We start from the raw sequence: 27,518 nt of genomic DNA, 5'->3' as shown, positions 1-27,518 counted from the left end.
ATGCCAAAATCAACAAAAACAGTATCATAAGCTAGCATGCTAACATTAGCATGCTAGATGTAGACACAAAGGAGTAAGCTACATAAAAACAGCAGTGGTGTAGCCTTATTGTGTGTGGCATGTCAGCTTAAAGTAGATAATACTATGAGTCACCCACTCTAGCTGATAATATGATGTTCCAAAATTGCATCATAAGCTGTGATGCTAACAGTGGCATGTAAGCTAGCAATAACAAATATAGACATAAAAGAGGAAAGAACATGAAAACAGTAGTGGTGAAGCCATATTGTGAGTGGCATTTTCTGTTGAAAACTTTGTCAAGCTGTGAGTTTGCAAAAATAGATATTTCATTCAAAACATTTGAATGAAATGATGATTTTTCAGATCATGAAACAATTTTTATTGATAACCACAACAACAACAAAAGACTTAAGTTCAAAATACAGATGATTTTTATTTAATATGTGAAAACTGACCTGGTTCTATTAAAAAAAAAATATTGCTAAATAATACATTCACGGTAAATTACTACTGTTTCTGGATTCAGTTTCACCAGCTACACCAGGCCTGATTACTCCCAGACCTGCATAACCAAGAAATCACTTAAATAAAAGCTCCACCTCATTCCTCCATTTAAAAGAAAATCAAGAACAGATGAGAAGAAACTGCAAAAATGTTGTTTCTAATGGCATGTAAGGAATAGTCTCCGTTGGTATCAGTTCTCAAAGGTATTTTGGGAAATTTAAAACAAACAACTGTAGATTTTCTCAGGACTGTCGTCTGAAAGCAAATAGACTAAACACAACATGTTGCCATCGATCATATGTGACTTTTTGTGATGATTTTTAAAATGACGCTGCTGATAAATTGTATTAAGTCACAATAACAGTCGCAGTCAGCACTCTGCAGGAGCATGATCTGAACAGATTCATTACAAATGCAGTCCTTCAGGACCCGACTTGGACCAGTTCACCACCACGGGAAAGTTTCTCCACCGGAGACGTGTGTGGGCATGCTGGGAAATGAAAACGGTGAGAAAAGAGAAAGCAGGACTACATTAGAAAGAGAAACAGAAACATCATTAGTGAGCCCACAAACAGTCATTTCCTCCAGTGAGCCAGCAGATTGTATCAACATTCAGCTTTTGTTTGAAAGACACAGATATGAAATATGGACGTGAGTTGGAGCCCCACAGCTGGACCGCGGAGAGGGGAACACAGGTCTTCTCCAGAACCGCATTCTTTAAAAACCCGAGACCCGTTTAGCGTCCTGCTAGAAGCCGGTCACACCTTCCATGACCCTGAACCTTGTTCGTAGTATTTCACGTTCCCAGAATGCAATAAGCAGTATTTCTGAAAGCAGAAAGTATCATCTTAAAGCTACAGTATTTTAATATGTTTATGAAAAAGGTCACCGTGCTGCCAATCATCCTCATGTACACGCTAATAGTGGAGAAACACTTCACGCTGCAAAAATGCAAAATTGTACCAATTATTTTGGTTTAATTTCTCGCACAAGATTTAGAGACGTAAGTAAATAATTATTTAATATTCACAAAAAAATTTCCACTAAACTGTTATTTAGCTTCTAAAGGGAAAAATGAAAAACTGTTACAAGTCATTTTATCTGCTAATAGAGCTAGCACTTTTTTGTCAATATTAAGGAATTATTTAACTGAAACAAGCTATTTTCTTGCTGAAAAGTTACTTTTAAGTTAGTTTGTCTTATTTCAAATGTACTAAGATATTTGCACGAGAAACTAGACCAAAAATATTTGATAAGATTTTTTTTTTGGATTGAAGTTGTGTAAACTTCAGATGACCCGATCACACATACTAGCATTTTTAAGTTTTAAAAACATGATTTTTTTTTTTTTAAAGTAAGCTCCACTTGTGTTTTACAGTGCGAGGTCAGTGTATTCAGGTTACTTTGGAGCTGCAGCGGAAAATTACATGTAATCACCCAAAATGTTTATACTGTACAAATAGCTGAAGCATGCTGAGTGAGTGTTATGAGTGAGGCGGGCCCTCTGCGATCTCCCGGCTCCGGTTCGTCATGCAGCGGCTTGAGGCCCGGTAGGACCACCGAAACCGTCCGGTAGAACCTTTACCCAGGTTCCCAATTAACTACATTATACTGGCAATTATATATGGGGCGACATTAGTGCATACATATGGATACTATTTTATTTAACTGTTACAAATAAAAACCATCAAAATAATTACTTTATTGATCCCAAAGGGGAATTGTTGTTGTAACCAATTACATTTTTTTCAAAGTATTATTGCAGATAGTGATGTTTGTCTCCTGTAGCAGTCTGTGTTACAACAAATTTCAAGAAGCCTCTGACTGAAGACGCTCCTTTTCTTGGGTTGTCCGTAATTTTTTTAATTTTATGTGAAGTCCTTTGTTTTTAGAGTTGGTTATGGACTTTGGCTGGACCGTTATGACACACAAACATCCTTTGGATGCATATCTAATTTAGTTAACCTCTCAGCTCCTCCAGACTAGCAGCAGCAGCAATTAACTAACACTTGGAACTGGAACTATTCATCTCCTGTTTCTTGTTCCAACACTCCTAAGAAAGGTTATAAATGGCTTAATGGAGGAGCATTGTTGTGATGATTTCTTAAAGGCAGAGTTTCGGAAAGAGTAGGAGTTTCTTAAAGAGACAGAGACCCATTTTTAAGACGTCAAATTCTTTTAAATTATGTTTTATAGATACAGAATTTTTATAACAACTGAAGGCAAGATATTTATTGATTGTCCATTAAGGTTGGAAACCTGATTATTTTGTGTCATTCTCACCCTTCATTTATGCACAATAAACAGTTATAATTATTTTTAAAGTGTTTACGCTGCAAAAACACAAAATCTTATAACATATTTTTGTTTAGTTTCTTCTGCAAATATCTTAGTACATTTGAAACAAGACGAAACTAACTTACAAATAACTTTTCACAAAATATAAACTTGTGTTAAGTAAATAATTTCTGTTCTGATTTCATTGGCAGATTATTTCACTTATAACGGGAAAAATGTCTTGTTATTGACTATTTCTTACTGAAAAGTTAGTTGTACGTTGGTTTTGTCTTATTTCAAATGTACTAAGATATTTGCACTAAAAACTAGAAAAAACTGTTAAGATTTTGTGTTTTTGCAGTGTAAAGACGGATTAATAACATGTCTATGAACTATTAGTATTCGGGGAACCTCATTGTAAAGTGGGACAGCATTAATAATGCAGTCCAGGTTCTAAACTCTTTTTTTTTTTACAGTGCAGAGATTCTTCAAACTCAAAACTGTTTTCTGAGTAAAATAGGAATCATGAAACTCCATCAGCTGTTTTTGTTTTTTTTGTTTTTCTCTCTCTCTACGTTCGCCTCTTGTTGCTCTCGTTTCGCTTTGGTTCAACACCAGCGGTCAGAAAGCGTGACGCCTAAAATGTCAACACAATCCTCCCAAGACTGACTTCCCCACCAGGTCGCACCCTCACCCTGCTTCCTTATCGGCCTTCGCGCCCGGCTGCTGGTCACGTGTGGCGAGCCCAGGCCTGGTCTAAGTAAAGCCCCTTACACAGCTACATAGGACATGTTACATTTTACAGCTGCTGCCTGTTTCTTCCCTTTTAACTCAGCGGCGTGTCGCTTCGCTATCATGCTGGGCTGCAGAAGCTGACTGACACACAAAGATAAAAAGCTGCAGATTGTTGGGCGGTGTTGTAGATAAGATACGCATCGTTATTAAGGTGTGATGTTTACAACCTCATGGAGAAAGTTTTGTTTTAAAGCAGGAAATGTGACTGCAGTATACGGTGTGTATTCAGTAGAATGTTATGGAAAAGTATGTTTGTTTCATGATGGTTTTAATTTAAAATTAAAATAATATAGATCAATCAATCAAATTAAACATTTTTTAATGCAGAAATGTGGGCTTAATTGAATAAATGAAGATACACTTCCATTTTGAAATGTGAATTTCTGGGTTGCAAATCAAAAAAGTCAACTTAAAATAGATGTAACATTAAAGCATCTGCTTGAAAAGTCATAATTTCCTATGTATTTCTTAAATGAAAGTCCAATATGGCCGCCACTTGAGTAAAAATAGTTATATGGTCTATCATAATTGAGTTGTTGATGTTTATAAGAATTAGCTAGCTTTGGGAGAATCTTGATTGAGAAATGTCACCTTGTATTCCATCAAAATACCCAATAACATTAATATATAAAGAAATTGTTATTCAACAAAAAGAGACAAAAGTCCAGTTTTAGCCTTTAGCGTTCACCAGGTTTCAGCTCAGTCGTTAAATGTCGACGTAAAATGTCGAGATAAAACATTTCTGAATGTTATCTCTCACTTTTTGCTCACATGAAAGGGCAGCCAAGAACTTCTGGCCTCTGAACATCAGCAGCCAGAGACAGAATTAGTCATACCAGGTTAGCATGTCTGTGCGCCTCATTAAATAAACCACAGAGGGACTTCTACCCACATGCTCTGTGGCATCTCTCCTACTCAGGCCTACTTCTGTTGATGATATTTAAACCCTCCTGATTATTTACACTGGGAAAGAAAAGAAGAAAACATGTTTTACGAGGGTTTTCCACCTGTAATGATATGAAGTCATGACCGCAGCCTTAAACACAGGGTGAGGCAACGTAAACAAAAACGTCTCTCATCCTTTTGTCCCCAGCATTGCAGAAAATGTGGACTGCTGAGTAAAATGAAGAGAAATGTGACTCGTGACTGTAACAGCTCAGCATCCAGGCAGCACTAATGATATTCCACCGTAACCTGCCCTGGTTGATGCCATCAGTTGTTAGAAAGCCCCGCTAATCCACTGCGTTTGCTTTTGTCGCTGCTCCTTAAAGACTGTTTTGAGCTCAATATCAGACGATAATGTTAGTCCCTCATTAAAAACATTCCTGGAGTGTTGGTTTCATTCTTTCATGTATGTTTGGGAAATCCTCTATGGCAACCATTCAGCTGGGCTAAACGCCTGGGTGGATCTAGCTCCGCCTTCAAGACGCAGCTCCTCCTCTGACCGGAAGTTTCCAAGCAGCCCTCCCTCACTCAGCTCCTTCAGACTAGCCAGCAACAATTAGCAAACACCTAGTGGAACTGTGTATCCACTGAGCTCATTATAGGAGCTACTTCTCAATGAAACGCTGGAAAAATGCTGCAAAAGCGTTAATAGAGAAGCCATGTTAGTTTGGTTGGTTGGTTGGTTGGTTGGTTGGTTGGTTGGTTGGTTGATTGATTGATTGATTGATTGATTGATTGATTGATTGGTTGGTTGGTTGGGTTGGTTGGTTGGTTGGTTGGTTGGTTGGTGGTTGGTTGTTGGTTGGTTGGTTGGTTGGTTGGTTGAGTGGTTTGTTGGAGGGTTTGGATGGATGGATGGATGGATGGATGGATGGATGGATTGATGGATGGATGGATGGATGGATGGATGGATGCCTCTCTGCTCTCTGTTGGTGGTCACTGTTGACTCATTGAGGGAACTTGGAGAAACAGTCCCAGCAGAATCCAGAGACGAAGGGAAGTACCTCGTAACTCCTACATAAACACGCTGCCACTGCACTCGTCCAGGACGCGTCTCTTCCGCGTCGCTTGTACACAGCAAACCGTAAAACTGGAGCCACAAGCATAGAGAGTAAACACTGGGTTCTCTCATAAGATGCTCTGTAAATATTTAAAGCTCGGCGTGCTTTAAAGGGAGAGGGATACGACGGACCCGGAGCAGCAACGGTCGAGCATGACCACCCCTGGCCGAGTCCCTCCACTCACCCTGCAACGGCGAACAACATTTCCTTATTCAGCATCCGTAAACTGTGGCTTTCCCTGGCTCACCTTGCAGCTGCAGGGGAGGCTAGAGGCTACTTCCTGAATATAAGGTGACGATTATGTATTTACTTTCTTACAGTTTAAGCCCGAATGAAAGCACAGAAATATTATGTTCTCCGGGCAAGTTGGTGGTTTTACTCTCCCATATTTTGTGTTTTTCTCCAATCAAGGAGGAAACATTTTTCTGTTAGCATCATAAACTGGATTTTGCCATAAAATGGGATTTTTAAAACTAGACTGTGTCGTCATCTTTGGTATGAATTAAATTTTAGTGATGAGTTTGAACCAAAGCAGTAGTTTAGTTTCATCTCAACCTCTGCCGTTGATCTGGCGTTTGATCGTTGAGCGTTCGTTATGGCAGGATAGTTAAACTGGTTGACTATTACCAGAACTGGTGTTTAAGCAAAGTAGACCAGTCTCTAACTGGTTTGAGGTTGAGGCTTTAGGAAAGCTATTCCAGAACCTTAATGTTAGCTTTCTTAATCCATAACAAAACCAGTTCTGATGTTTCTGGGATATTGTGCATGTGTGCAGTTGCAAATTTCAGTGGAGCTTGAAGGTGTCGGTTTTACAGGAAAGGGTTCACGCTTGCAGGGAGTGCTACTGGTAGTCACTGGGGAAGCGTTCAGGTTCGCCCTTCATCAGATGTTCCTGAACATCCCAAACAGTCTCCTTTCATCGTGGGGTTTTTATTTCAGGCCTTGGAATAGTGGTGACACATCTGGATAACTCAGCTGTTGAAAGGATAATCTCAGATTAGAATTGTCTCTTCGCAAATGGCCGCAAACAGGTGTGCAAACATGCAACTGTACATCTTTGAAAAGCAGAAGTGGAGCCTCCTGAACAACCAAAACGAAAGAAGCGAGTGGTTTCTGGATGGTAAGTCAACAATAAAACATTTATCTTTTCCAGCAGCCATTGTACAGCACATACTGGGGTAAAACCAGTGCTGGAGCCCAGTTTGGGTAACAGACTGAGCTTGACTGGGGTTGCTAGATAACAGACTTTAATACTTTACATTGAATGGGTAGGTGTTTTCTCTCAAGTGCTTGGAGCTTTTTTTAGTTTTTTTTAAAACAAAAATAGAAATACAAAAACAAAGTAATTCCCCTTTCAGGTATAATCGGTGTGTGAACTATTAAAAGACGCAGCTTCAGGTATCTGTGGATTTTATCTATTTGTGAGCCGCTGTGGTCTCTAACCCCAGAAGCCGACTGGCCTTATATTTAACTATAAAATAATGTGATATTCACTGCAATCTCCAGGTGGAATGACGTGAAACAATAACGGCAAAGCTGCTAAAAGGCTACATGTATATAAAAGTGAGCTAGCTGACTTTTATATAAAGTATGCTTTATATGTTTGGTTTGAACGTTAAGTGAATATGGCGGCCCAGGGGGAAACCTTCATCTCTAATGTGCTGATATTTCATTTACTGGTGATCAAATCACCCCAATATTTCTTTGTGTCAAGCTAGTTGAGCTAACATTAGCAACAATACTCCCTGCAGATCAAATTTGAAGGAATGTTGTGTTTTTGTTTCAGCTTCCTTGCTGTCCACATTTTTAAGAGCTGTCAGCCAGCGATCCTGTCGGCTTCTTATCACCCAACCATGCAACTAAACTGCAACTGCGCAGTTTTCCCAGACTGACTGCATGTAGCAAGTGCAGCTGAGCCAGTGGCTCCAGTTGTGAGCAGGTTTCTGGCTCTCTGCACACAGAAACAGACACATGTCCACATTGTTTCTTTGCCAGAATGGGGTCATGTAAAGTTAACACACAGGTAGGCACAGAAGGGACTTTCAAGGGTTGATTTACAACTGCTGGTGACTCAGAACTTCAGGACTTTCAGGGACTCTCCCCTGCTAGACGGAGAAATTAAACTTTCACTTTGGTTATTGCAAGTGGTTAGAGCTCATTAAAGAGAGGAAGTATTCTCTTCAATATTTAACTTTTATAAGTGAATCAACCGGCTCTACAGCTGCAGGGAAAAGCTGATCAAATGGAAGTTTAGGACCTTGTCAGGAACTAATTTGGCAGGAAGAGAGGCTGTTATTCTCCTTTTGGACAGTTTCCACCCATATGGCTCACATACACAGCGCTGAACATTTTTGATTACACTGCAAACACCAGCTTTATTGTTTTTATTGGGATTGATATAATAGATCAAACACTGAGTAACGCACGATTTGGATTTTTAAAAAAAATAGTATGTAGTTTTTTAAATAGTTTAGCGATAAAAGCAGGTTTATGATCATTCTACAGACATTTCTGCAGCTAAAACAGTTTATAAAAAACAACAACAATAAATAGTAATAATAATAACAAAACTGTACAAGACGTCACGCTCTTCATGTAGCCTAGCATGTATGGAAAGATCTGGTTGGCATGTTGTGTTGATTCAAGTCAGTAATTTGATCAACACATCAGGGGGAATGAGGAACGGATCGGTTGCTAAGCTAACCGTTTCCAACTTCTGTAAATTGGCAAAAACAACTTTGGAAAACAAATCCAGTCGCTCTGTTCAATCATGGCGCCTCCAAGGAGCTGCAAAGGATCAATAGCAGAAAATCCTGTGCAGTTATTAGAAATGAAAATATCTAACTCATGATGGACTCAAAGTTTAGCAACGTGACAAAATGTGAAAAAGCTCCAGGAGAGTAAAAACCAAATATGAACAAAGTCTTGGCCACTTTATGCCATCAGCACTTGACCCCCAGGTCTGGGCTGTTCATGCCAAAACAATACCAGGACGAGCGCTGGACTTCCCAGAGCGGCAGAGGAACACAAATAGCAACTTGTAGAGACTACAGAGGAGAGGGGAAGCTGACGGAGGAGGAAAAACAGCGAAGAAGAGGTGGAAATGGGTGGTGGCCAGGAAGCACGACGCTTCCTGTCCTAATCACAACTCAGAGAGGGTTTCCTTTCATTGTAGCAGCTCCAGGCACCATTAACCAGCCGCAACGCTGCGACACACACACACACACACACACACACACACACACGCTCCACAGAAAACCACTGGTGGAGAAGCACTGCACTAATGAACACATCAAAATGTTCCACACAAACAGTTTTTCTTCAGTTAAACTAAAAATGGCTTAAAATACCTAAAAGTGCAGAAAGGAAAAATGGATTTGGGCCCCAACCTTTCTATTACACGGACCGGTCAGGACTTGGCTGTTTTCCTGTGGACCATGGGGGGGAAGCGGGGGGTGGGACCATCAGATGATGCTTCTGCATGTTGGTGTTCCTGCTAAAGCCTTATTCTCCCCCCAGCGTTCCCTTTACAACAATCTTACACCGTCCTGCAGTGTGTGGTGTGTTAGTTGGTGCTGTGATCTAGAATCTGACGGTCATTTTTATATACGTTTATTTTATATGGTTGTGTTTATTCAGTTAAAATGTTTACTACGAAAAAACATAACTCACCTCCAAACAGAGTGGCTCCCGCCATCTTTCATCAAACGCCTTTTCTTTTTGTTTCGTCTTTTATCGCTTGAAATGAGTCCACAAACTGTCACTGATGCTTCTACATCGTCATCATGTTTGATTATTCTGAATTGACATATGTTGGGAGGTTTTACTGGATTTTCTTCAAGAATCGGTTCGTGACTGGAATCGGTTCTGGTGGCGTGTTTCTCCTGGACAAACGAACCGACCGAACTTTTATCGGCTCTGTAGTCACAGAGGTTTGGAAAACCAATACTTAAATCGTGCTGTTTGAACCAGACCTAAAACTCCTCCCATCTGGCCTCATCTCACTGCCCTGACGCTCTCTGACTCTAGCCTCTATGGTAACGTTTGCATATCCCTTCAAAGTAAGGTACAGATGCGAAAACGAACATTTTAGTTTTGTGAAAATTTTAGCTCACGATAACGACCAATGGGAGCCTGGAGCTGGTTCCTCTGTAACTAGACGGTCCATCTGGGAGTGATGGGAGACAATGACACCCGAATGATGGATATATTTACTTATAACAAGACAATTTCCCCTGTTATAAGTGAAATAATCAGCCAGTGAAACTAGAACTTTTTAACCAATATCAAGGAATTACTTACTTGAAACAAGCTCCTTTATTTTTCTTAAAAGTTGGTTTGGAAGTTAAGTTTTCTCGTATTTTAAGAGCACTAAGACATTTGCACTACTTAGTAAAATTTTGTCTTTTTGCAGTGAACACATTACAGAAGCAAAGTAAAAGGTGATTAAATCAACAAATCACAGCTACATGAAACTGATGTACATCCTAACATCAACGATCTCAGACATTAAATATGGATTTTAAGGATGTCGTGTTCACACACACACACACACACACAGTGTGAGTCACAGGTATCCTTCTTGGCAGAGACCCGGCTCATTGTGCGGCCCTGCGGCTCTCCTCTGATAAACACTTCATTATGAAATCCTGAGGACACAGTAAATATTTGCCAAGGCTGTTATCAGGCCACCTTATCTTGGCGTGAACTCCAGGCACCGCATGACTCCCGGGGCTTTTATTTTCTTAATGCCTTTGCTACCGACGATAACTGGGCAAGAATGGCCCCATAGAAGTAGAAAGAAGAGGAGGGGGGGAATAAAAATACGTTTCTTCTTTCAAAGGTTCCTGGAAATCCAGGCAACAACAACAACATGGAGGGAAATGTAGGCCAGGCCTTTCAGCCGGTCTAGACGTGAGCGAATGAGAAGCAGCTCAGGTGACTGATAGCTGAAGCACATTTACAGCAGCAAAGTTAATCAGTTATGAGTCGATGCGTTCATCCCTGACCCGGTTCACAGCGGGTCAAACATCATCTGGGGTCGTATAAATCTAATTGTCTGAACAAACAGCTACGTGTTGATTATCAGTTTGTTTTTACGCCACAAAAATCAAAGCTGACCTTCACTCAGAGTGAAATGTTAGTACACCCCATTAAATCTGGTGTTTCACACGCCAGTTATGCTTCTCTTAACAGGTGGATATTGGTATAAAAACATGTTCATTGAATTTTGAGATTTTATTTTTTTCGTTATCTCAGTTCTGTCTCTGAGCTGCTTTAGGGCGTCTTGTCACTTTAAATCCAAATAAGGTGCTTCTGGCCACGCCCCCAACTCGAGAAAATGGCTGCAAACAGATGCCCAAGAATACAACCGTACATCTTTGAAAAGCAGAAGTAGTGCCTCCTGCACAACAAGAACGAATGAAGCAAGTGGTTTCAACAATAAAACATATATAAAATCAGCTGACCAAAGGTGCTGGAACTGGGTAACGAGCAGAACTCAGTGCGGGTTGCTAGGTAATGGGATGGGCTTCGAAGTAAAAAAACTTTACAAAAACTGTGTGTCTGCTGAAGTTTTTTTAAAAGTTTGTTCTTCATTCAATGAAGTTTCTCACAGTGGAAAGAAAATGTAGAAACTTCTAGAAATTTTACTAGTAGCGACACGTCACAATAAAATGACTCAAGTAAATGTAACCAGTTACTCCCCACCTCTGCTGTTTGGCTTGAAAGTAACAGCCGAGATCAACAGGTTTATATTAACACAGAAAATCTAAACCGAAGGAAAGATTATTCAGCTGTGGAAAATGTCTGACACCTTTTAACGTTCCCAGGAGGAAACGGTGGGACTCAAATAAAACCAGGTCAGATCATGACTCAGCGGAAAGGGCGTGGCCAAAGTTTGGCCTCATTCGATGGAAATCAAACATTTATTGTTTTGTTTATCAAGACACATTTTTTTCCACCATGATAAGATTTTGATTTATTGTTGTTGCAATCAAATCCAGTTAATGATGTTGTCTGTGTTCTCAGGATTTAGTTTTACTGTCTTCTCCACTGAGATCATCAATAAATATCAATAAACTTTCAAATATGATTAACTAGAGTGACTGTGTGCATGTAAGTGATACAAATCGCACTTCTTTCTGTGACTGGAGTTTGAAAGAAGTAGATTACAAATGATTAATTTGTATTTGTATTTTTCAGGAGCATTATTGGTGCTCAACAAAACATTTGGTCTGGTTTCCACAACATTTTGTCGATTTTCTCAGGAAGATTTCAGAGGAAAATTCAGTCAAAATAGTTTTTACTCTGTGGCAGAAAAACACAAAACATTTGAATAAAATGCTGTGTTGCTGCACTTCTCTTATTAGTGAATTTATTTTATTAGTTATTGGTTAATTAAGCGTCACTACAGAACATGAATCCCAGGACAGTGTTATGATTTAATAGGGATTTAAAATGGGATTTTATTTACATTTTGTGAAGAAGGAAGTTGTGTTCAGTGTCTTCTTCAGAGGTTTTGTGCCGATTCCTTTAGTAATTCGTAGTGCAGCGCCACCACAGGCCAAGAGGGGGACAGGTTTTCCAATTAGTTTGTATCATTTGATAGTGCAGAATGTGACTCTCCTCTCCCGAGTCTATCAGGCGTGAAAGCAGCCTGAAGCATGGTAGTGGAGGGTGATGATCTGGGCTTGTCCAGGAGTGACAGAATCTGGGTTGTTGACCCAGATCTACAGTCATAAATTCAAAGCTCAGCTTCAGAGGAATGTCACAGCTTTGCATAAATAACTGATGAAGTGGAACAGAAATGTAAATCTGGCAGTTATAGACATATTAATATAATTTACTTGCAGGGAATTTTGCGGATGCACAGAATACTGGAGGCAAATACATGATTCTTCTACATGCCATCCAAAACCAACAAAGGTATTTAAAACCCGTCTTAGAGCTCGACTTTCGTTCATCTCTGAATCAAATATCTGAAAGTCATTCAGCTCTGCAGAGGCTCAGTAACGAGTCACTGAACTGGTTCAGGTGGACGAAAAGTTTCAATACAGGAGATCCTGAAGACTTTCGCATTCCTGACAACTAACACTGAAAAAAACATTTATTTCAGGAACTTTATCACAAACTGAGAAAGTATATAACATTATTTGGCCTAATTACACACAGGTGGATGTTTGAGCACCTTCTGGTAATTATGATGATTTTCCACTGATGAAAACACGACACTTGAAATTAGATCAGAACAAAACAAAATTATTCAATATGTTCTATACTTGCTATTTTCAAAACGTTCTTTTAATCTGACAAACGAGACTCATTAGGGGAGATACTCTTATTTATCAAATGTGACTGTTAGCAGGGCCGGATGAAGAAGGATAAAGGCCCCTGGGCCGGAACCAGTTTGGTGCCTTATCAATAACAAAAATATAACTAAAAAATAAGGATTTGACTGATGTACACATCAGCTCCAACAAAACATTAACTGTCTTTGAAATTGTTTTAGTTGAGGGTCTAAAAACACTAAAATAATCACAAGCCAAGTTTTCCAAAATGGTTTTTATTGGGAGAACTACAAAAAAACAAAACAAAAAAACAAAACAAATGTACAGTACAAAGTTAACAGTCTCACACTCAATTTGTAGTGAACTGATTCCCCAAAAAGAAACATCACAACTCTCGTTGTCTTTTTGTCCGTTTTTGTTACATTCAAAAAGCTTTACTTCTAATAAAGTAGTCAAAAGTACATAGTGCGCATCCCCCTGTACCTACTATGTACAAATCAAAATGTGTTTGTCCACTTCCCTCTGCAGCAAACTCTCAAGACTAGATTTTCAATATATATTTTCATAAAAGGAAACAGGAATCGGGACTCGGAGAAAAGTTACGGTTGCTTCTGTCAGAGAGGCCGAGTGGTGACAACCTGAAAAGTTGCAGAATCCAACACTACATTCAGCTCAACGTGTATATAAAAAAATATGCCATGTAGGAAAAATACTTTATTTGGTTATTTTTAAGGCATGTAGAGAGATGGTGAACCCCATAGGCACTACACAATAATAATACTGGGGCAAAAAGGGATTGCTACATTCTTTAGCACGCGGCTGGAATCACAGTGTGACCTCGTGCAAAAACAGGAGAGAAAAATTTAAAAAAACAAATACTTTTTGGTTAATTTATTGACTTGGGTTCTTTGTCACTGACGTCTAAACTAGCTCGACGAAAAGAGGAAGAAAAAAAGTTTTGGACGGTCTGTACAACCTGTGTTTATACATTCTACAGAAAATCTAAAGTATGGGGGAGAAAAATCTAAATAAAAGACCTTCGACAGCACTGACAGCCTCAGGAGCAAAAACAGCAATCACACAAACTTTGTTTTAATAAACGTAAACAAGGAAACAAAATTAATGAAATAAATATCACATACGTTCTCTTAAATTAAGATTTTTTTTTTACTCAATAAAAATAACCAAGTGAAGTTACAAAACGAAAAAAAAGGAGAAAAACAATATATATATTACTGTGAAAAGAACATACACTCCACTTTATGCAGATTAATAATGGCGATCATAATTTAAACATAAAAGAATATAGATCTATTGCTTCATCATACTTGATAAATACAGTATGGACACAAATTACCAATGTAGCCTATACTTTTTTTCACAAGATAATAAATAAGTTAAATAGTCCATAGCAAGTTATGCACCGCTATGCAAATCACTCAAAAAAAAAAAGCTAAAAAAATATAGATATATATTCAACCATCAGCAGTGATTTCCCCAAACAAGCCCAACTCAAGAGTGCTTTTTAACCAAGCAACAAATTACTGCTGACTAACCAAACCAACCACTGGGTGGCGCTAGAAGAAGGCAGAACTGGAATGGAAGTTGAAACAAAAAAACAAAAAAGAAGAAAGAGAAGAAAAGTGTTACTTTAAGTTAAGGCATATTCTTGGCAGGATGGGAGGAAATCTGAAACCGCTTAAAGTCTTTTTTTTTTTTCTTGTCAAGTCATGTTACACTCATCTAATCCCAGGAAAAGTGTGGCTTGCCTGATAGAGCGATAAGAGAGAGAGGAGAGAGGGAGGGCTGCCAGGAGCCCCATGGGCAAGGCACTGATGGAATGCCTTCTGTTTGCTATCTAAGTTTTAATACAGCTATAATACATACAAAAACAAAACACTATTACACTAATGCCTGGTCAAGGATACTTGAAACTGAAGCTTAACTGATCCTCGTGGGACTAGAGATGCACCGATGAGACGCAACGCAGATCGGAACCAGACGATTTTTCCTTGTGATCAGAAAGGTGAAAAACTGGAAAAAAAAAATCAATTGAACATTTTTTTTACCCCCTAATACAATAACACCCAATGCTTTCATTCCATACAGGAAATGCATCAACAAGCGTGTCATTAGAAAGGTTTGGGATACATCCTTCGAAAACTTCTATCATCAAGGAACCAGCAGAAAGATTTTACTTCTCAGTCAGGAGAAAAACAAAAACAGAATCGGAAGATCAGACCACAAGGAAAAACTAAACCAAAAATCGGTGTCTGTATCGGCCTAATCGGTGCATTTCTAGTGCAAACTGGTCTCTTGTCCCCCCTCCAGGGAGGTTTGGGCAGGGTTTGCACCCCTGCAGCTGGTGGGAAAAATAAATCAGAATAAGTCTTGCTTAAAGGCACGTCAAGAGGAGCCAAACTTTTGATATCCTCTGCTTAAAGGAAAGTCTCAGTCTCCAGCACCTCCTGACTCCTGAAACCAACAATAATCCCAAAAAAAAAAAAAAATTAACTTAGTCATCTGAAATCGACAGCCTGCTGAAGATTGGCAAACGCCTTCCAGCGTCAAGGATCGGGGACTCGGAGCCGCTCAGGCTCCCGGAAGAGCTGAGGGACCCGCTCGCGTAGCTCTCCCGGTCTGAGAGCGAGTCCGGCGGGCTGGGCGGGGGCTCGAACACCGGCGACTCGCTGAGGCGGCGCAGCGCCTGGAGGCTCACGCTGCCCGGCGCGTTCCCGTAGAAGCTGCCGCCGACGCCGCCGCCGGAGTGGTTGTTGGCGTAGCCGGCCGGGGAGTGCACCGCCAGCGGGGCCAGCAGGGCTTTCAGGTCCTGCCCGGGGAAGGAGAAGGCGCTGTTGATGCACGGCATGGAGCTGGGCGACAGCACGTCGTCGTAGAAGCTGGAGGCGGAGGTGCACGACGACGCGGAGGTCGGGGGCGGCGGGGTCCGGGATGTGGGGCTTTCGAGCAACGGCGACTCGAGTCCGTGGTGGGTGGAGAAGCCGGAGAAGCTGAGGCTGTGGTGGAGCTTTGGTCGGAGCGGCTGCTGCTGCGGGCTATAGCCGCGGGGCTCCGCCGCCTGCACGTTGGCGTTGACCGGCGGCGCGGGCCGCCGCTCGTCCGCGTTGTGGATGAAGTGACACCGCGGGCCGTAGGGGCAGAAGCCGATGGTGTGGAAGGTGCGACACGGCTCCGTTTTGTACTTCGGGTGGCGCGTCAGGCTCCGCAGCTCGTGGTAGCCGTGGGCGAACTGACACTTCTCCCCGTATTTGCAGGAGCCGTTCTCCTCGAAGGGCCGGCACAGCTCGGTCTTGTATCGGGTGGAGTTGATCTGCGAGGCGGGCTTCTGCTGCAGCACGCCCCGGTCTCCGGTCTCGCTGTAGGCGCGGTCGCGGAACTTGTTCTCCTTGTTCATGAGGGCCGTGGCGCCGCCGCCGCCGACCGGGGAGTTCTCCTTCATGCAGCTGCTGTACGAGCCCAGAGAGTACTTGTTGCCGTTGCTCATTGCCTCCAGGTTGCTGGTGGAGTTTCTCCGGAAAAATCCCGGCGTGAAGGAGCCGGCGACCGGAGCGCCCACCGCCTTCTTATCCAGCATGCTGTTGATGTGGAGCGCGTTCATGTTCATGCTTTTCTCCTGCTGGGGACAAGAAACTGTCAGCATTTCTGCGCAACAAGTTGCACACACACAGAAAAAAACGCCTTTAAAGTTGTTATTACCTTGTAAAGCATGTCCATGTCGTAGAAAGTGGACAGCACCGTCGCTGACATGTCTCTTCCCCAAATCTGCTGTCGCACTCCGTCTTTCATGGAGGACCGAGCGGGATCCTGCGCTGCGACGAGGTGTTGTTGTTTGTGCCACGACTGGAGCTTAGTTGGAAAGTTTAGGTTGTGGAAAAGTTTCTAAAAGTTACCCAAAAACGCTTTATTATTATTATTGTTGTTATAATTTAATTTGAAGTCCGGAGGAAATAATAAAAACTAGAAGAGGTTAGTATGTGGAGCTGTGAAGTTGTGGCTGTTGTCTCCTCCTCTCTAGAACCAGAGTGCTTCACTGTGGAGCAAACAGCGTATAAATGCAGCGCTGTGGCCGGGGAGGGGCGGGCCGACTCCGGGCAAACTTCTTCCCCTCTCCGGTTGGCTGGCTGCTCGTCACCGCCTTGAAATCCAACCCTGGCCCACACTCCCTCCTTCCACCCCTGAAAACCTCTGGAAGTGGGTTAAAAACTCTTGCTGAGACAGAATTTGGTTAATCCAAGGCGACACCAAGGGGGGCGCTGAGGGGGCCGGGGCTCCGACTTTTAATTTGTGATTTAATCAGAGTTGGGCATATTTGCATTTACTCAAGTAACTTTTTAATGTGATTTTATCAGTATTTTTACTATGCTGTACTTTTATTTTACTCTTAGTTTAGTTAAATATTATCTGCCTACTGAATAAAAAACAAACATGTTTTAATCTAACATTCACCAGACACAGGCACACACCCGCACATTTTCTTAAATTTATCTAATATATATATATATATATTTTTTTTTTTGCCTGATCTTATTTTTTGCTACTTCTATAATTTATTGTCAGTTTTGTTGTCAAAATACCAAAATTTCCACTTAACTTTATATTTTCATCCATCTGATCATGTAATTTTTAAATATTAAATGATTGATAATTTAATCAGTTACTGAGTGCTTGAGTAGACTTTTTACTAAATACTTTTTTGGACAGGTAATTTTTACTTTTATTTTAGTAAAATATGTTGAAGTACACAGTAATATTCACTTCTGATGAAAGGTCAAGACTATTAGTAACATTTGTTTATTTATTTTAAAGCTACTACCCAGAATATTTGTAAATATTAGTAAAACTCACAATAGATTTAGTATGCCAGCTACAAAACACAACAGCATAGTCAGTTTTTTTTATATATATATTATAGTAGTTCCCAATTTAATCAAGACACAATGTACTCTTTAAAAAAAAATAAGCTTCACACCTCTGGTGACATAACAAAAGGTATGGAGTACCAGCTTTCCATGATATCTTGAAAAGTTTGGAATTTGATTCCATAGAGAAAAATATGTTTAAAAAGTGTTATTTAGCTTTTCTCTGCATTTATATATCTATTATGTTTCAAAATCTACAGTAAATAGTGAAAAATAAAGGAAAAGAATGTGTCAGGAGCCTGGAAGTCGGCCATTTTCTATTTCCTCATATGCCTCTTGTGATGTCATCAAGCACAAATTGGAGTTAGCATTTTGCTTCCTCAGTGTCCTTTAAATAAAAAGACGCTTTTTGTAAAATCTTGAAGTTAGAATCCACTCTATATTACCGAGCAATGTTTTTACATCATTTGGTGAAAACAAATATATCTGTTATATTTCACGCTTTAAGCCGAAGGTGTGAACTGCTGTGTGTTGCTGTTTGCTATCAGTTACATTCTTTGTTTAGCTAAAAAAATAAATAATTGAAGTGTCACTTTGTGGCTTTGCAGGCTGACTTTATAGTGAACTTTTGCTCTACTAGTTGTTTCCACAGGAGTCGTTTCTCTTGCAAAGTTTTCTAGATGCGCCGCTGCAGGGAGTTTTCTCTCAGTGCAAAGTTTTCCTGGATCTTGTTGCGTGAGCTCCTGGTGTGAAGACAGTCACATTTTAAATGACAGAGAGCAGAAAAGTCCTGGGGATTTGAACCTTCCCCCTGTTTTAGCCTCTGGCTGGAGCTGACACATGTTTCTGTGATGGAAGGAAACTGTGCCTCCCCCCTGCCCTCCCTTTCCTCTCCCTCCCTGTGGACGGGTGAGACCACAAATATGAGCAAGGAAGAGTCCAGACAAGAAGAGTGGGGCAGTTTTTAGAACCCACTGATTGCATAATCAGCTTCCCTGCTGCAGGAAAACCGTGTCAGAGCGAAACTGTAGGTTCATTTTGACTTGAAATAACGTAAAACACGCAGGATTTGCTGTAGTGTGACCTTTTCCTTCTTTTTTTAACTCCTCTGTTGTGTATTTTTCTGCTCTGTCTCAGAGCCCAGACTGCAGGAATGTAGTTCTCATGCACAACAGCAGAGCAACACTGCCCCCCAGAGGTAATATATGGAACTGACAAAGAGGGAGCTGGTGGCTTTTTGCTCTGAAGACTGAAACGTCGCTCTGTTGTTTACAAACAGTTCAAGGTCAGGCAGATTGGATGGAGAGCATCTGTCAAAATTATATATCAAAACTCATGGTGCAAATTCTGAGTTTTATCAAAGTCTGGGCTTTGACTGAGCCATTCTCAGTGTTTTAGTCCTGAAACCTTCAGCTGTCTCCCTGGTCCAAAGAACTTGCATGGAAGCAGAATGAGCTCATCCGCATGCAGTCGGGTTCTTTCCAAGTCCTGCTAATGATCTACTTTGATCGAGGTGTGATGAATCTGAGACGCATCTAAAAATTACAGAACTCTCAAGGACTGGAGACATTTTTTATTTTTATAGCAGCGCGTCTGGAATCAAACTCTTCCACCTTCCCTGCCGCCATATTCTGCATAACTGTTGGTCCTGCTGGGCAAGAAAAAATCTCATTTTGGTCTCACCTAACCAGAACGCCTTCATTCTCAGGCTTGCCACCTTGTGGCAAAATGCAAACAGAACAAAACTTATGAAATAAATTATAATTGTTTTATTGAATGTAACATTTTCCCTTTGAGAAGATATAAACTTGCAACGGAAAATTTGTGCCATAAGTGGCCCCTAGACCGCAAAAACAATCGTATGGAGTGCTGCAAGAGGCGCGTGCGCCACCTTTTGGACACCCCTGGTCTAAATTATTTAACAAAATGGTGAATGTTGGTGATTGTAGGGTATTATAAGTATTTAGCACAATCAATTTCATGAAAATATCAAACTGTTCTCATTCTGTGTTTGGAGTCGTATCAATTAAAAAAAAATAAGAACCACAGAAGAAAAACTGCAGAGCTGGCAGCAGAGGATGGGGCTCTAAATGGCAGATATTTCAGTCAGGAGGCCATAAAAAATAACCCAGTGCCACACATATGACCAGAAATTGCTGGTTTTTGCAACACATATATTGTCATAATTCAAGGAGTGGTTGTACAATGTCTTTTTACGACAGGACTGAAAATACGCACAAGAACTGAACAGTTTGGTTCAAGAAAACTAAAAAAAATAGCAACCAGGGGAAAAACAAGTGACATAAGAGGCTGGAATCTACTACTACCAACCCTAAAATTAGTCTGAGGGTTGCCCCGGGACTAGAAGCTGTGGACAATAGTTTAATGTGGAGGACAGAAATCCCTCGAACATGTCCGCTGAAGAAACCGCGCGGAACATCGCACAGCTCGGTTTTATGGAGCGGGAACGTCAGGCAGCCGATTCCAAAACATTACATCAGTTTTATTGTAGCAGGGAACGAGAGGAGAGAGACGAGAGACAGACAGAGAGACGGAGAGACAGACAGACAGGAGAGACCAGAGACAGACAGACAGGAGAGACAGACAGAGAGACAGACAGGAGAGACAGACAGACAGAGAGACAGACAGACAGAGACAGTCAGACAGGAGAGATGAGAGAGACAGACAGAGAGACAGACAGACAGAGAGACAGACAGACAGACAGAGAGACAGTCAGACAGGAGAGATGAGAGACAGACAGACAGGAGAGACAGACAGACAGGAGAGAGAGACAGACAGAGACAGACAGACAGACAGAGAGACAGACAGAGAGAGACAGACAGACAGGAGAGACAGACAGACAGAGAGAGACAGACAGACAGGAGAGACAGACAGACAGACATCCATTGTTTCTGCCTCTTAATTACATGAACAGTGAAACTAGACGGAAGAGGTTGCTGTAAATTCAGCCTCAGCTCCTACAAACCGGCTGGAGGAGCCTGAACGCTGGTGCCATGTTGACCCGCTCCGCTTCAGGGCCGGCCAAAGACCTTTTGGGGCCCTGAGCGTCTTTTACTCGAGGCCCCCTTATCCCAGCACCAGATGCTTCATCATTCCTGAGCTGCTCTTCCAGTATGTATGTAAATTACCAGTTAGCTTTAGCATAATTTGTAATTAGCCTAACATACCGGTGTCACCATGGTTACTGATTTTAACCATGCTTACAGGAGCAGCTAACAAAAAATATAATTTGAATTTTGATGGTATTTTGGTATTTGTAACTACTTGAAAGTAACCTGATCAGAAAAACAGAATTTATAGTAAACAAGTTAAGAAGTTTAATATCTTATATTTTAGAGTTTAGTTTGATAAATTTTTCATTCTTTAGAGAAGATCCAGTTTCATCACAACAAAAGGAACAAATTAATTAAAAATCTGATTTTAATAAGACATAAATAAAACACCTTGATTGATGGAATAAAACATAAATCCAGCAAAAACAGGTAAAACTTTTTAAAATAGTCTAAATTCTTACAGTTCTGAACCCGTTGCCTGGAACCCGCGCAGCAGATCCAGAACCAGCTCCGCCCTGCGGCGCCACAGCGTCAGCCGGGCGTGCTCTGCGCCGCAGCGGAACTGCGGCAGCTCAGGCAGGCGGTCCAGAGCCTCCTGGGAGGCCAGGAGTTTGGCCCGGGCCTGCGTCTGGATCCGACCCACCTGGTCCGGATCCACAGCCTGGTTCTGACTCAAACGGGCCAGGAGGGAACGCAGGTGTCGGTGCAGCAGCTGCACCCACTGCAGGGGCTCGGCCCAAAGGTTCAGCTCGCCCTTCTCAAACAGAAAGTCCTCTTCATCCTGGTCACAGCAGAACGGGCCAGAGTTAACCGGACCGGACTTCAGAACCAGATTACGGATTTAAGGCGGAGTCGATTTATCGAGCCCGGCTAAGAAAAAAAAAAAACCCATAATATTACAAGAAAACGTGCAAATTCATTCAACAATGAAGTCATAATATTACCAAAAAAAGTCAGATTATGAGAATAAAGTCATTATATTTGATATTTGATGGATGGACGGACGGACGGATCCACCCTTGCTGCAACAGATTGCTGCAACAGATTGCTGCAACAAATTGCTGCGAGTTTATTGCATTGCATAAAGACAAACCTGAGATCTGGTCCAGCTTTAATAGAAATGGTCACTAATAATTATCTACATTTTATTTTATTATAGTCAAGTAAATAGTAACAGTGTGGTAACTTTGGGTTAAATGTAGATTTTTTTTCAACATAATCTTTATTATGTCCTGCTATATAAAGCCTTAAAATGGAAACAGGGTGTACTTTCTTTTTATTATTATTGTAGATTTAAACATCTTCGACCTTGACTTCTATCTTTGTGAAAAGCCCAAATAAGCGACGGAGAGCAGAAACCTTGGTGACTAACAACACCAAGACTGTTTAGTCTGCTAATGAGAGCAGAACTAAACAAGAGAAATGAGCTAGAACATTTTGGTTTTCTCCTATTTAAACATATTAAAAACATATAAAATCAGCTTAATTTAAACAAAAACCAAATCTGATGGAACCAGATATTATTTCCAAAGGCCTTCATGACAATAATGAGACAGAAACATGTTATGATAAGCGATCAACATGGCCTATCACAACATAAGCATTTTATATCAGTCAATATTAATAAATATTGATTTTTTTTTGTTTTAAAAATCTAAAATCCAACCAAACAGGGGGTGAGATGTTTCTTGTGTCATCCAGTCTTCACTTCATGTCATTGTTTTTTATTCTTTAGCAGTTAGGAGGAAAAACATGAAACTGCTGCTGCGCTAGTTACTCAACAGGTTGTTGCTAGGTAACCATAGAACAGGTGAGTTGCTAGGCAACAAAAGAATGAGCGAGTTAGCAATTAGCGAGAGCCTGAGCAGTCAAAGTTCAGTTAATATGGTGACTATTAAAGATTCTATCATAAGTATCATCTATTGCTGTTGATCACATCTATCGCAATAATTATTGTTATTGATTTATTGTCCAGAAAGATCACCATAAAACCGAAGGTCTCACCAGACAGGAAGCTTCCTCTGCCTCGTCTTCATCGCCGCCATCCTCTTCTCCCATCAGCCACTGGGTGAGAGCGAGGAGCCCGGCTCCCAGCTGCCCCCACAGCTCAAACATCCCACACAGGAGCCCCACACCCAGGTCCAGGGCTGCTGGCGGACACACGGACACGCCGGCAACATCTGAGGACAAAACAAACCGACGAAGCTGAAGACACTGTGAAATTAGAAAATGTTCGGTTTTTACAAAACATTTATTGGATGTGCCTGCTTGAAAGAGGAAAGATCAACAATCCAAACCTTTCTGAACGGTTGAGTTCTGATATCTTTCCACCAGAACCAGTTCAGATGGAACCAGTTTAATGCTTGGCTCAAATGGAACATTTTTAAGGTATTTTCCCAGCTTATGGTCTGGTAGACTTGGCTCCATTGGGAACCAAAATGGCTGCTGCAGTCCGCTTTCACAATTCACTGTGTCATTTGATCCACACCAGAGTTCACTTCAACCGAACCGAGACCTACGTTTCTAGACGGACCAGATTTTGCTTTTTTCCGTCCGCATTAGAGTTTAATTGCGGGTTCACACATCACCAAACAAAACAGACTTTCTTGGCAAACAAACTAGAGTTCGATTAAAGCAAACTAACCATGTTTAGGGGAAAGGCGTCCTAAAGACCATACAGAGACCACCAACGTTCAGAATACCCCGCAAAACATCAAGATCCAACATGGCCGACTAGACAAGAAGCCATCCTGATAGTCAATGTTCATCACCTGTTATCCGTCATAATTCCTACATTTGGCTGAACAGCAGCTAGAAAAAGATTTTCTAGATCTCTGCTTCCCATTTCCAATACCACCATCAATCCCAGACGTTCCCTTTCTCTGCGTGTTATTCCACTTTATTTAGAGTGTGGTTGTGTGGCTCATTCAGATGATTGAGTTAAACCCTCAGCAGGCCATCAAGTTCAGCACCAGCCTGTTAATGATCCATTCATATGAATCAGGCATGTTTTAAGTGGAGAAACATGTAAAACACGCAGGGCGGTGAGTTCCGAGAACCAGGATATAGAAACCCAGTTCTAATGTTTGCTGGTTAATAAATAAACTGTAATTAGAGAACATCTGGGGGACCTTGACAGAAACGTTACGGCGTAATGAGTCCAATCTGAAGCTAACGAGGCTAAACACACTTCTGCGTCTCTGCAAGGCAGCCATTACACTCCGACGGACGGAGTAGAAGAAGCCGAGGCATAAAACTGGGACTTGTTCTCACTGTGAGTCAAGCAGGGCTGACTCTGCAGTCCAAACTTGGTGTTAATGTGCATGCGTGTTTTCTTTAAGGCTTGGACGGCCTTCCGAGAAACAGAACTATAACTCATATAACCAGCCATCATGAGGGGTGTGTGAGACGAGTCAGAAATACTCTGCAGCGGCGTGCAGGTCATCTCCAGGATTGAGGCTCCGCTTATGAGTTTATGAAGATGCCAATCTTACAGATTTCTACTTATTTGTCACAAATGGTTCAGGTCATCACTTCCTGCTTTCGGAGCGGTTTCTGGTCCAGAACCGTGCCAGAGTTCACTTCAACCGAACCGAGGTTCCTGGATTCTACAATCTAAGGTCATCTCAGTGATTTCTTGAGACTATTTTTCAGATGTTCCATCAAGAAATGCTTGATTAATTAGTTTAAATAAACAAAATGTGTTAAAGGTGACCTATTGTGCTTCCTTGTACAGGTTACTATACATCTATGAGTTACACAAAACATTTTCATTACATTTTTGTAAAAATCATTCTTAGATAATGAGATGTTTGCCTGCTCAGGTCTGTCTACAGGCTGTTATTGGCTTTCTTGTCACTTAAAATCCAAATCATCTGCTGCTGGCCAAGCCCCTAAACTCAACACTGACATGTGAAAATGGCTGCAGACAGATGCAATTATACCACCGTACATCTTTGAAAAGCAGAAGTAGAGCCTCATGCACATCCAACAAGAACAGAGCAAGTGGTTTCTGGATGGCAAGACGGCAACAACAAAACACTTGTCTTTAACAGCAGCCATTGTACCGGACATGCAGCAGTAAAACCAGCTGCCCAGCTCCGCTCTTGATGCTAGGCAGCAGCTGAATGTGGATTAACAACCGGGAGATTTTTGAAACGGCTCGTTTTCCAGACACAAAAAATATAAACTTTTTGCCAAAGAAAATGAAGTATTTTTTATTAGTCCTTCAGCTGTTTACAGAAGCAGTAGAGACACTTCTGGAAACATAAAAACATACAAAAAGTAAATTTTGCATAATTAAATAAAAAGGCTTTTGAAGACGGTCATATTGATACATATATATCTAAATACAGGAATGTGAGGAAACAGAAGCAAGCAGGGAAACAAAGCAGCTCGCTCATACTTGTGTGTGTGTGTGTGTGTGTGTGTGTGTGTTGTGTGTCTGTGTGTGTGTGTGTGTGTGTGTGTGTTGTTTTCCCGCCACGGCCTCTCTCACCACAGCTGTCACCTGACAGACTTCAAAAGGCTTTGGGAGCCACTAGCCAAAACACTAGCACTGTGGGAATTGGGGTGAGGTGGAGGTGTACGATCCTCCGCCCTCGCCACCGGCACACTAATGGTTAAAAACACACAAACAGGTCCGGGGCGGCGAGCCCAGAGAGCTTTTCATGTCTGCAGAGGGGGCGTAAAATCGGAGCAGAGCCTGAAGTCTGAGCGCGGAGGGAAAGCCGCGCTACGGCTCGTTGATTGTAGAGTATTAGAGGAGATTTAAGAGTTTAGGAGCCTGAGTGACAAATTCCTTTCTTTCCCCAGAAGCCCTGCCTCTGAAGGTCGGCCTCAGCGCTCCCCGCCTTCCCAACGTTCAGGGATAAAACAGGAAATTTTAGCTGCGTGCCGTTTATCATCTTCCTGACAAAGGTTTCACACAACGCTTGACTTGATTCTCCCTCCTGCAGCTTCTGCAGCCAAACGCCTCCTTTCTCAAGGGGATAGTCTTTCCCCTGGCTGGCAGTGTGTGTGTGTGTGTGTGTGTGTGTGTGTGTGTGTGTGTGTGTGTGTGTGTGTGTGTGTGTGTGTGTGTGTGTGTGTGTGTGTGTGTGTGTGTGTGGAGATTCTGCTTCGATCACATCAGTTGGTGGATGAATGGAGGGATTCTGGGTGAGGTAGAGTCACCGACTGGTTGAGGTTTTCTCATTTTTGGTGTTTCCTTAAAGGGGGTTTGCGGATTAATGTTTAAAATGTGAATCTTAGATTATATTATATGCTGGATTATAATCAGAAACAGTCACAAAACAGAAGCACAGATTATTATGTTACAGGAATTACCACACATTTAAAGTATTAATATCATGGATAGATTTGAGTTCTTTAAAAATAATGAGGAGGGAAAAATACTTTGGCACCATTTAATGTTCTGTTCAGAAAAACAGGAAGTGTTGACCTATATTAACTTGTTAATTTTTGATTATTTACTTTTTGAGTTATCAAATAAGGTTAAAATAAAATTCAATGGAAAAATTTGTAATTTGGAAAATAATAAAATGGATTTCATCAAGCCTTCTTTAAGCTGCAATATCATTTATGCCAACATATTCTCTGATTAGCATTTCCACAGCATGATTCTGCCACCGCCATGCTTCTCCAGGTGCAGTAAAATACATAGTTTGTAACTGTAATATTACCAAATGTGTAAAAACCCAAGGATTATGCATAGTTTTTATAGAAATGCTGAATTTTACAACTATTCAATTCGTATTCAGTCAGTTCAAAAGTCACCTGCACTCTTTAGGATACAAGCATACACTGCAAAAATACAAAAAGTATTTCTGATTGAGATATTTCACGAGCAAATATCTTAAGACACTTGAAATAAGATGAAACTAGCTTACAAGCCACATTTCAGTATTACATAGGAGCTTATTTTAGGTAAATAATTTCTTAATATTGCTGAAAAATACTTTCACCAGTAGATTATTTCACTTGTAACATTTTATAAGTGAATATAATACATAAGCTGCCTATTTTAATCAATATCCAAGAGTTATTTACCTAAAATAAGCTCCTATGTTGCTGAAAAGTTACTTGCGAGTTAGTTTCGTTGTATTATTTCAAGCGTCTTAAGATATTTGCAGTAGAAACTCAATAAAAAATAGTAGGCTTTGTGTTTTGCAGTGCAGAAAAGGTGAGAGCAGCAGCCTTTTCTCTTCAAACAAGCCATCGCACCCTTGGCGCGCTGAGCTGGAGCCGAGACTCCAGGAAGCAGAGGTGTGAGATAGAGAAAGACGTGTGAAATAAAAACACGCACTTTACAACCCCAACTTCCTCTGCTAGATGATGGGAAAGGACAGACTAGACCAGAGACCAAGGGCAACAACAGCAACAGGAAACATGGCAACACAAAGTGCTAAAGCTGCATTAGCATAAAAGTGACGGTCTGGGAATATCCTGGAAGCTCCTGATTTGCAGCGTTTAAGCATCAATCTCAGTCTGAGGTGAAAGGAACGAAAGGATCACATGAAAGTAAAAGGCTGACTCAGCAGGAGGCCAACGGCCTGCAGACCGAAAACTCACCATGATTTGCAGTCGTTCACCGCTAGACACGATTTACACATCAAGGATCCAGTTCTGGAAACCTGAAGTTACATCTTCTGCATTAGGAGCTTAAACCGA

General features: G+C 41.2%; 2 protein-coding genes and 1 long non-coding RNA gene across 5 annotated transcripts in view; 1 reads left to right on the top strand and 2 right to left on the bottom strand.

Moving 5' to 3' along the window:
* Positions 1–22,934, top strand: part of LOC129359617 (uncharacterized) — a 114,721-nt gene extending 91,787 nt beyond the window's left edge. The window contains exon 3 of the long non-coding RNA XR_008605929.1: positions 22,822–22,934. This is a non-coding gene — a long non-coding RNA (uncharacterized LOC129359617). The remainder of the gene's footprint in view (positions 1–22,821) is intronic.
* zfp36l2 (zinc finger protein 36, C3H type-like 2) lies at positions 13,152–17,206 on the bottom strand. Of its 2 annotated transcripts, none has more exons than XM_055029367.1 (2): positions 16,610–17,206; positions 13,152–16,529 (listed from the first exon to the last, which is right to left on the bottom strand). In XM_055029367.1, the coding sequence occupies exons 1-2, from the start codon at positions 16,697–16,699 to the stop codon at positions 15,408–15,410; spliced, it is 1,212 nt and encodes a 403-aa protein (XP_054885342.1). In that variant the 5' UTR covers positions 16,700–17,206; the 3' UTR covers positions 13,152–15,407. The 2 variants fall into 2 exon arrangements, with proteins under 2 accessions (XP_054885342.1, XP_054885343.1); XM_055029368.1 differs by having other exon boundaries at positions 13,152–16,526; positions 16,610–17,205.
* thada (THADA armadillo repeat containing) overlaps positions 21,196–27,518 on the bottom strand; it is a 92,244-nt gene continuing 85,921 nt past the window's right edge. For both annotated transcript variants that reach the window (XM_055029365.1, XM_055029364.1), the window contains 2 exons: positions 22,851–23,026; positions 21,196–21,627 (listed from right to left, as the gene is read on the bottom strand). In XM_055029365.1, the coding sequence (XP_054885340.1) occupies positions 21,304–21,627; positions 22,851–23,026 (500 nt within the window). In that variant the 3' untranslated portion in view covers positions 21,196–21,303. The remainder of the gene's footprint in view (positions 21,628–22,850; positions 23,027–27,518) is intronic.

Source organism: Poeciliopsis prolifica, unplaced genomic scaffold (assembly GCF_027474105.1).
Source record: "Poeciliopsis prolifica strain line A6 unplaced genomic scaffold, Auburn_PproV2 SCAFFOLD005, whole genome shotgun sequence".
NCBI lineage: Eukaryota > Metazoa > Chordata > Actinopteri > Cyprinodontiformes > Poeciliidae > Poeciliopsis > Poeciliopsis prolifica.
The sequence above is the reverse complement of the archived record's forward strand: the minus strand, read 5'-3'. Positions and strand labels throughout refer to the sequence as shown.

Excerpts from the sequence above, each read along its gene's own strand:
- zfp36l2 (XM_055029367.1), bottom strand. The coding sequence starts at position 16,699 with ATGAAAGACGGAGTGCGACAGCAGATTTGGGGAAGAGACATGTCAGCG. Across the intron at positions 16,530-16,609 it reads ACATGGACATGCTTTACAAG|CAGGAGAAAAGCATGAACAT; the intron begins GTAATAACAACT and ends TCTTGTCCCCAG.